Source organism: Nuphar pumila, chromosome 3 (assembly GCF_984573655.1).
Source record: "Nuphar pumila chromosome 3, dmNupPumi1.hap1.1, whole genome shotgun sequence".
Classification (NCBI taxonomy): Eukaryota; Viridiplantae; Streptophyta; class Magnoliopsida; order Nymphaeales; family Nymphaeaceae; genus Nuphar; species Nuphar pumila.
The window spans coordinates 135,297,499-135,308,378 of NC_143251.1; the positions used below are offsets into that span (position 1 = coordinate 135,297,499).

The 10,880-nt window shown below is 39.2% G+C and overlaps 1 protein-coding gene across 1 annotated transcript; it reads right to left on the reverse strand.

Moving 5' to 3' along the window:
• Positions 1-256: 256 nt before the first annotated feature.
• On the reverse strand, positions 257-9,893 carry LOC149843953 (uncharacterized). The gene is made up of 2 exons (XM_090000997.1): positions 9,677-9,893; positions 257-501 (listed from the first exon to the last, which is right to left on the reverse strand). Exons 1-2 carry the CDS (start codon positions 9,891-9,893, stop codon positions 257-259), a joined length of 462 nt encoding a protein of 153 aa, XP_089857123.1.
• Positions 9,894-10,880: the final 987 nt, after the last annotated feature.

Here is a 10,880-nt window from a genome sequence, read left to right on the forward strand (position 1 = left end):
TAGCGACAGAATTACATCTATTGCAAACTATGTCGCAACTTAGCGATGACTTTTTCCGTCGCTACTCCATCGCTAATTAGCGACAGTGTTTGCGACAGAATATTTTCGTCGTGAATCTGTCGCTAAGTAGCGTCGGTGTTGGCGACATAATTATTTTATCGTGAATCTGTCATTAATTTTCGATGTAAAACACCTATCTAGGGCACAGAATTAACTCTGCTCTCTCTCTCTCACCAGCGTTGCTCGCCCCGACCACCTACCGCTCTCCGACGACTGCTCCAGCAACCGTCCCAGCCACCTCCTCCTCCCTGTGTCTGGCAGACACCCCGACGACCCCAAGAAACCCCCCTCCCCCCTCTCTGTGTCTCCTCTCGTTTCCCCAGCGGCCATCGGCAACTACGCTGATGATCTCCCAGTCGTTGTCCCTCTCTAACCTTGCTCTCCAGGAGCCTCCCTCGGCCGACAACCTCTTTTCCCCGATGACACCTCCCTCAAACCCTCCTGGTTGTCGTCGACATAACCCCAAGCCACATCCGACTATCAATCATCATCGTCGTTGCTCCGACGAGCATCACCACGCCTCTCATTTCGTTCTTCTCCTCAGGTAACCCCTTCCCCCTTTTTTCTTCAACCTTCTTCTCCTTTGTCTCCTTCGACCTTCTTCCTTCGGCAGGCGGCAGGGTTGTTGCTTGCGTTGGGTCGAATGGCCGGCAGGGGCCAAGCCCCCGCTGCCCCCTCTCTTTTTTGTTGGTAGGGACCTCTGCCCCTGCCTCCATTTTCTTCGTTCAACTTGGGGAAGGGCTCCCGAGGGGGCCTTGTGTTTTGGTTGGCAGGGTGGCAAGCCCCCCCTGCCTGCCTCTGGTTGGTAGGCCGGCGGGGGCAAAGCCCTTGCTGCCTCCCCTTCTTTTTCTCGGCATGTGGGCAGGGGTCGAGCCCTGTCGCCCCCTTGTCTCCTTTTGTCTTTCCCGGCAGAGGGCGAGCCCCCTTGCCTTCGATTTTGTCTTTCAGGAATGGGCTTTGCCCCCTGCCTTCGTGTGTCTTCCAGTAAGGGGCGGAGCTCTCCCTGCTCCTTTTGTTTTTTCCGACAGGGGGCAAAGCCCCTGCCTCCTTTGGTTTTCCAGCAAGGGGCAAAGCCCCCCTCCCCTGCCTTCCTATTTCTGTTCATAATCTTGCCTTGGAGACTTGAAGTCTACTCCAATGTAGGTGCAATTATTTTTATATTACTCTGGGTTATTTTATATTACCTGCTTGGAAACTGAAATATGACATCTATACTTTGGTGCATAACTTTGTTTTCATATACAAATCTACATTTAAATGCATGTCTGGTTCTCTGGTTTCATTTCATGTTATTTAATTTCTTGGATGCAACACTTTTATGTTCACACACTCACTTAGTTGTGGATATCTAAGACTGCTTTGATGGAGTTTGGAGATCATGCTGAGCATGATTTTAATGTATGAAAATAGAAGTGTTCTTAATTTTGGAGTTCGAATTCTATGTTAGGCATGATAGTAGTTAGCAGGATATTGGAGTGTGTTTGTTGCAAGTACATATTTGGCATTATTTTGGTATGAATGATTTGAATGTATTGCAATATTTGATGTGTTTGTATCCATGCTTGCATGAAATTATTTTTCATTTGATTATGCCTTCTATGTGAAATGGTATCATGAAAATATGCTTAAAATGAATGTATCATTTTATGGAATGTGATTTCATATTTCTAAATATTGTCGTGATGTGTATAAATATGATTTGATGGTGTTACATACAAAAATATTAAATTATCAATGCATGCATAATAGTTCGGGGAATTGCATTTTATATTAAGCATATTTGTGGTATAGAGGAGAAGAAAATTTATGCATTAACTGAAACAAAAAAATTGCTCACAAACAATCACCAAACAAGAATTAATAGATTAATTAGATATTTTTTTCATCATAGCATTATTATGATTCTCTTTGAACTGGTGGTGATAATATTCGTAACATTATAGGACAAAATGACTGCAAATCGTGAATGGATATACCGTATGATAATTGATAATGAGGTGTCGCATGAATACATGAATGGTGTTGACAGTTTTATTGAATTCACAATGGAAAGTGTTAGTACAGTAGATCCCACTGGTCGAATCAGATACCCCTGCATGATGTGTAAGAATAATCAATTTGTAGAACCTCATGGCGTTTGACATCACCTATACAGGAAGGGTTTTGTTAGTGGTTATCAGAATTGGACGCTTTATGGTGAAGAATTTTAGAATAATTTTGACGAACGGATGGATGTGGTGCACGATAATCCATATGTAAATTTGATATTTGATGCCACAGGACCAAAAATGGTTTCTGCTATGGGACCTAGTGATGTATCAACTGGGGTAGAGGAAAGAAGCAACAAATAATGCAACTAGTAGATTTTATGACTTACTTAGAGATGTTGATGAGCCACTGTGCAATAGTTGTGAGAGTCACATTATCTTGTTTGCAGTTCTTCAATTGCTGAATTTGAAATCAGAGTATAATTTGAGTCAATCATGTTTTGACCGTTTGTGCTCTATTGTGAAGAGTATGTTGCCCAAAGATGAGAAATTACCAAAAAATCTTTATTGTGCGAAGGTTATGGTCAACGCTATAGGTATGGGGTATCAAAAGATAGATGCTTGTCCAAATCACTATATGTTGTATTTCAAAGATCAAGAAAATAGCAGATCATGTATGTCATGTAGGCATCCTCGGTTCAAGCCAAAGACAAGGAAAAATGGTAGCACGAAGTCAAAAGAAGTGTCATACAAGTCACTCTGCCACTTTCCTCTCACCCCTAAATTGCAATGATTGTATATGTCTTCGAGGACAACTAAACAAATGATATGACATGCAAATAAAGTTTGTCATGATGAAGACAATATCACACATCCTGTTGACGCAGAAGCTTGAAGGTACTTTGATCGTACTCATCAGAACTTCACAATGGAAGTGAGAAATGTTAGGCTCGATTTATGTATAGATGGATTTAATCCATTTGGGGGTAGATCAACCTCATACTCATGTTAGCCGGTATTTGTCACCCCATACAACCTTCCTCCAAGCTTGTGTACGAAGCATCAAAATTTTTTCTTGTTTGTATTGATCCCTGGTCCGACTTCTCCAGGCCAAAATCTTGATGTATATTTAAGGCCATTGATTGATGAACTGAAAATGTTGTAGGATGATGGTATTTTCACGTACGATGCCCACAAAAAACAAAACTTCAATATGAAGGTTACTGTTTTATGGACAATTAGTGACTTCCCTGCATATGGTATGTTATCTGGTTGGAGCACACATGGGAGGTTGGCATATCCATACTGCATGGAGGATACAAAATCTTTTAGATTGATGCATGGAAGGAAGTCGTGTTGGTTTGATTGTCACCGTCAATTTCTACCCAGCGATCATGCATTCTGATACCAAAAGAATGTGTTCCTAGCAGGCACAGTTGAAATAGAAGGTCCACCTGCACGGTTGTCAAGCATAGAGATTTTAAGACGATTACAATACTTTCCATATGGACTGACAGATGCCCGTAGTGCGAGGCCCTTCTTTGGATTTGGGAAGGATCACAATTGGACAAAGAAATCTATATTTTGAGAACTACCATATTGGCCGACCTTATTGATACGACATAATTTAGATGTGATGCATATGGAGAAAAATGTATTTGATGAGGTAGTAGTTAGCAGAATATTGGAGTGTGTTTGCTGCAGGTACATGTTTGACATTGATATGCTATGAATGATTTAAATGTATTGTCACGTTTGATGTGACTGTATTCATGCTTGCATAAAGTTATTTTCGATTTGAATATGTATCCATGAAATTGCATATCATATAACTGATCTAAATAACATTTTTATTTGTTAGAATATGGTTCATGGAGGTCACAGTGGTCGAGGACCAAGTGGAGGCAGTGAGACATCATTAGGTAAATGTCTTTGTATTATATTTAAATATAAGCATTCATTATGTTTTTGCTTATATGTTGATATAAACATTTTTACTTGTTAATCGTCTTTATAGGATCCCAGCTGAGTGATAGGCAGTCTCAGCCTTCGTCTTCACGCAATGCTTTGATAGGTATATCATTTAAATAATTGTATACTTGATTAGTTTAAATGTGCATTGTGTAAATTTTTAACTCATTGTTTTGTATGTAATGTTTCACCTACACATAACCCACCTACACCGGCTACTCATACACATCACGAGACAACGCCGGATGCAGGGTATTCTCAGTGTGACACACAATGACTCATTTAAATAGTGTATTTCAATAGTCAATTGTAAGTATTTCATTGTCACTTGTTCAATACTTATCTTATAAATAGTGTATATCGACAATCGATTGTTAATGTGTATCAATTCATGTGCAGTGCGAGGTTCGAGCTACAAGAAGCAATATGAGAAATTAGGAAGTCACTACTGCAGCATCTTCTAGGACCGATCGCGCAATGGAAAAAGTACCCGACGGAGGTGTTGGATAGATTAATGTCCTCATTCATGGTATGCAATCGTTTATCATAACTAATGTGTTTCATATTTAATTTTTTATTATACTCATGTGTGCTAACTTTCTGAAAGTATTTATAGGCTTCTCATCGCTTTACGATTATAAACGAGGAGAAAGACGCGAGGGTAGTGTGGCAGAAGGTGACTGCCAATCAATTTTCTGACATGTTGCACAATATGAAGACTGCAGCAAAAAAAACAACTGGTGGGATAGATGATCCACTACAGTAGAAAGACCATGGGCCTTCTAATATCAGGAGAGATTATTGGGAGGACATGTGCGACAAGTGGACGAGCAATGAATTTCGAAACTGCTCAGCAAAGGCTGCACAAAACTGAGCGAAGATGCCTGATGCCCATCTACACAGGTGTATATAGGACTTTTGGGAGCCACCAGAAGAAAATGGTGACTCATCTATATAGATTGTCAAATTTGTAAGTATTTCTGCATACTTATTAATTTATTTTTTTATCATTTAACATTGCAGAAAGCAAAAAAAAGAGACATTGTGCCTTACAAGGATGTGTTTGTTTAAACACATAAACGTAAGAGTACGAAAGATTTTGTATCAGAGAAGGCGAGAGCGACATTGGTATGTATTTATTGTACTAATAAATATTGTAATATACAAGTTACCATAAATTACGTTATCATAAATATTGTAATTCTTAATTAATAATTTATATTGTAATCATTACTTTGTAGGAGTCATACGAGAAACAAATGGTAGAACGATATGGCGATGACTCCACTCAGCATCCGCCTTTTGATCCTGCAGCATAGGTGACTGCAACTAGTGAACCCAAAAAGGGTTGTGTGTCCGGGTTTGGGAGTAACATGAACACCACAACAATCATTGCCTCATGCAGCCATGGCTCTCAGAGTTCTCCCGCCAACATCAACTCTCAATGTCTGATTGACCCTACTATGTCTTGGGATGGTGTCTGTCAGCGTTTTGAGGACAAAATACAGTACTTTTTAAATAAAGTCATTCCCAACATTGTCCATAATTAGTTGTGCAACTTTTTTCGAGACAGGAGAACTTTGTCTGCATTCAACATGAGCTCTGGTGCCCGTCAGGTATAAAGATTCATGTCATTTGTTTCATGTCATTAGATTTCAAGCTAGTATATGCATGATTGCCTCATTATGAATTTTTTTGACACCTTTAGAACACATATATGCATGATTGATTCACTATATAATTTTTATGACACCCTTATAACACATATACGCTTGATTAAATCACTATAAAAGTTTTTTTACAACCTTACAACACATATATGCATGATTTCATCACTATAAAATTTTCTTAGTGCCTTATAACACATATATGCATGATTAAATCACTATAAAAGTTTTTTGACAACCTTAGAACACATACAAGCATGCTTTCATTACTATGACAACCTTAGAACACATATGAGCCTGATATTAGCATATATGAAAGTTTTTTAATGCCATATAACACATATATGCATGATTGTATTACTATAAAAAATTTTGACTGCCTTAGAACATGATATGCATGATTGAATCACATATAAAGTTTTTTGACTGCCTTAGAACATATATGAGCATGATTCAATCACTATGAAAGTTTTTTTACTGCCTTATAACATATATGAGCATGATATTAGCATATATGAAAGTTTTTTAACTGCCTTATAACACATATATGCATGATTGAATCAATATGAAAGTTTTTTGACAACCTTAGAACACATATATACATGATTGAATCAATATAAAAGTTTTTTGACAACCTTAGAACACATATATGCATGATTGAATCACTATAAAAGGTTTTTGACAACCATAGAATACATACAAGCATGCTTTCATCACTATGAAATTGTTTTACTGCCTTAGAAAACACATATGCATGATTGAATTACTATAAAAATTTTCTTAGAACACATATATGCATGATTGAATCAATATGAAAGTTTTTTTACTGCCTTAGAACAAAATTGAATCACTATGAAAGTTTTTTTGACAAACTTATTACACATATTAGCATGATTTCATCACTATGGAAGTTTTTTGACTGCCTTGTAACACATATATACATGATTGTGATACATAACACATTTATTTAACAACCTTATAGACCATATATGCATGCGTGAATCAGTGTGACATTTTTTGACAACCTTAGAATACATATCTGCATGATTGAATCACTATAATTTTATTTCCAATCTTAGAACACATATTTGAATTATGTTAATGTCCTTCAGTTTATTGCTAGTCTATGTGTCATTTAGCCATTTACTTTGTTGCATTATATTAGGTGCATTGCATATAATGTATTTCATTATATTTTATTTATAAATACTAGCATGTTGGTTCTCTTGTAGGATGCTGGAGATGATCAGCGTAGAAGAGCTGATGGAGGCATGGAGAGAGGGGCAGATCAAAAAAATAAAGAGGATAATACCCTGAATCTTGGTGAGGATTAGATTCATGTGTTTAATTTGTTTGACGTACTTGTAACTAATTATAACTTGGCAAGGACTGTATTTGGTTGTTAAAGTTGCTTAACTTAAAACTTGTATTAAATTTGTTTCACCTGTATATGTATTTTTTATGTGTACTTTATTTTTTATAAGCAGGTTTTATGAATTGTATAACGAGAAATTTTTCTCGAGTTTCATATTTCAAAAAAAAAAAAATTAAATTAGCGACGGATTAGCCACGGATATTATCCCTCGTCAATTTAAATCAGTCGATGGTTTGCGATGAAATTTAAGTTGTCGCTATTGTCTGTCGCCAAATTAGCGATGGATATGTATCCCTCGTTACAGCTTAGCGATGGATTAAATTCGGTCGTATAATCAAATCAATCTTTATTTAGCGATGAACATGATCCACCGCTAATCTGTCGCTAATTAGCGACATATAAATTTTGTCATAGTTTAGCGACTAGGATTATGTGACGGACGCTATTCGTCGTTAAATTATCATTAATCTGTCGCTAAACATGTTAACGATGGATTTTGCGACGGATTAACGATGAATAGCATCCATCGCTAATAGTGAGAAGCGTGTGAGAATCGAGATTTTCATCAAGTTTCAAAAGCGAAAAGTATTATGCTTTAGATGTAAGTTTTTGAAAAGCAAGCTTCCCATGGCTATCTATGAATTAAGCTTTCTGTAGTTCTGGTTGGGAAGTTGCAAGTTCAAAACCCAATGGTAGGGTTGTATAACTTATGGGGGTCTGCCTAACCCCAGCTTTCCCAAAAAGAAATGCCAGAAAGGACTGAGAATGGAGACTGATCTAAATGGTTGGAAATACCATAAGTGCTGGGATCCCTCCATCTCAAAGATGGGGTGATATTAGTGACATCATCAGCTTCAGCACTCCAAAAATATAAAATATTATATACATCATTATGTTGGCTTTCATTAGTCAGATCTAACAATGTGGAAAGAGATGGCATCTCTCTCTCTCAATATTATCACGTTATTTTCATTAATGTGGTTTATACTACAAGGATTCGCTACAGTACATGTAATTTAGTAGAAAACATACATTTTTTTTTTGTATTTTTTCATTTTTATATAGATTTTATTTTATGGATGTGATATATATATATATATATATATATATATATATGGTTTCTTCAATAAAAGCAACTTTGGATCATATTTTTTCAACATGCAAGTTGGTTTTTCAAGGGCTTTGAAAATCAACAACTTATATAATGTTCTAAAATTTCATGATTCAATAGAATCATGGTTTTTACATGAAAAAAAGATAATTCAAACTATGATCCCTAACAAACAAACAGTGTTGAACATATCTATGAGGTCAAATAGAGTACAACTTGCGCCTGTGATGTTCCAACTATATTGTACATGCAACAGAAAGTAACAAATATATGCCTAATGCAAATAGCAGTTTCATTGGATAAAAGATCCAAGGGGCACAACCTTTGTTTTTTCTTCGATGACCAGGAACCCTCATCGAGAACAGGACAGTTTAATTGGCCACCCCCTGAGTGGTAAACCCCGGGTGGGATCATTACACCCAAGCCCTTATGAAGTCCACCAGTTAAAAGACACCTGGTGGCAATCGAACCTAGGATCAAGGGGTCATCACCTTTACCTCAAAACCGCTGCCACTCGGGCAACCCGGGTGGGTGTGCAGGGGCACAACCTTACGTGTCCACCCTTCACTGACGGCCTTAAACTTAAGGGTACCGGCCCCTTGAAAGATGAGTAGTGAGATGCCAATGTTTTTGACATATCAAAGAAGGATTAAGGACGAATAAATGTGAATTCTTGACCGGAGAAGGTGGCCTAATTATTAACAACCTTTTCCCGGTTTTTGATTTTTGATTTTACCCTATGTTCTGAATAAATTTTCTCACTTTAGGTAAAAACAATTGATTTTATGCTCTCAGTAATTGGTTTTGACAGTTGTTGTGTCTATCATTGACATCCATTAATCAATAATTTATTTTCTACTGACACATCCAATCACACATTTCATTCCTGTTCCACGCATAATTCTCTGATTCACAGCACTCTGTTCGGAAGAGTGGGTAAGAAGCTCAAGGCTTCTAGTGAGAGAAAATGCGGTCTCTCTCTCTCTCTCTCTCAAATATATGCATGGAAAGATCATGGTCACACACCAATCAATGAAAAGAAAAGGAACTGAAAACTCTTCTGTTTCTTTCTGCAATTTTGCAGAACAAAAAGGGGGAAAGAGTAAAAGTGTTATCCACAATGGATAAAAAAAGACCCCATTAAAAAAAAGAAGAAAAATGAAAAGTACAGTTTGTCCGAACCCGCAGAGAAGGGAGAGAGAGAGAGAGAGAGAGAGAGACGTAGAACATCACAAGTCTTCCGAGATGCTTTCAAGATGGGGACGCCAGATTTCGACCCTCCTCCGCCTGCTGCTCCGACTCGGCGCACACCTCTTGTCCAAGGGAATCTCTTCGAGGTACCGATCGGAAGAAGCCTCGGAATTATTATGACTGCCGGTGGATTTCCCATATGAAGATGGTTCCCCTCGGAATTCTCTCCTCCTCTTCCTTCGATCAGAAGAAGAAGATGATGAAGAAGAAGAAGAGGAAGAGGAAGGGACGGGGATTAGGAAATAGATGTTGCCTCGTTTCAGTTGGGCGTCGGGGGACAGGATGATGATGCGGAGGCCCTCGGGGCAGTGCTTTCTCAGGACGTGCTTGGGGTTGGCCTTCATGACTTCGCCCGAGGAGATCGATCCGCTGACCTCCTGGACGCGCCCGCTCAAATGGACGATCCGGATCACGTCCAGGGCACCGCACGGGAGGATGCAGGAGATGCAGCACCTCAGACTGTTCCCCATCCTTTCTCTCTCTCAGGGTTTTGGTTGTGCTTTCTATGTCTCCTCTCTCATTCCTCTCTAACTTCCTTCCTTGATCTTCCTCTCTGTCAGAGGGCTGGCTCTATATGGAGGGGAGGTGAAGAGGAAGAGGAGGAGGATTATTTGTGGGGAGTGTGGAGTTGGATGGCCCAACCGTGGGAAAGGGACGCACCACGGTAGGAAGTCTCCCACGTTAACAAATGTCGTTAGGTGATTGGAAAAAATTTGAGTTGCATTTCTTGCTTAAAGTAGCCTATGGTTCTCCTAAATTTCGAAGATGCCATTTGATGGTTCTGTCACCTTAATTTCATCTTTTAATTTTTCTTTAATATATATATATATAGAAAAATTAGTAGCTGCGCATTTCTTAGGTGTGCAACTATGAATGGAATCATGCTGGCTGTCCATAGCGTGCATGATGGACAGTCAGCATGTGAAAATGGTAGAAAAAATCACAAAAAGTGTTGTTTTTACCAGTGTTGTGAGAGGCTTATGCCTCAGTACCTGAAGCGTACGCCTCAGAGGCGAGGCGCATGCTCAAGGTACTGAGGCGTTGCTGTGATGCGCCCCTCATCAACCTCCGACCAGTTGTGACCACCGACCACCGGAGTTGCTGTGCTGCAGCTGCTGCTCAGTCTTCTCCGACCACCGGACGACCGGCATATCCCTCGCTTCCGTACCAGCTGGGCGGGTGGTCCTTCTCTTACTGCCTCCCCTCCCACCGCTTCACTTCCATTCCAGTTGTGAGAGGCGTACGCCTCAGTACCTGAGGCGTGCGCCTCAGAGGCGAAGCGCAGGCTCAACGCCTCGCTTCGCCTCATCGCATTTAACAACCTTGGTTTTTACGAGCTTTTGAATTAGCTGCACTTTTGAAGCACCACTAAAGGTCTCAGTTATGTTGGGAGCTTTAGAGACACTTTAAAGCATCGCTAACGCCCTTAGAAGATGTGCCCAGCATTTTTGTAAAAA

Coding starts and splice junctions, on each gene's coding strand:
- LOC149843953 (XM_090000997.1), bottom strand. CDS start 9,893: ATGGGGAACAGTCTGAGGTGCTGCATCTCCTGCATCCTCCCGTGCGGT. Junction 502..9,676: donor CGACGCCCAACTGAAACGAG/GCAACATCTATT, acceptor GACGACAACCAG/GAGGGTTTGAGGGAGGTGTC.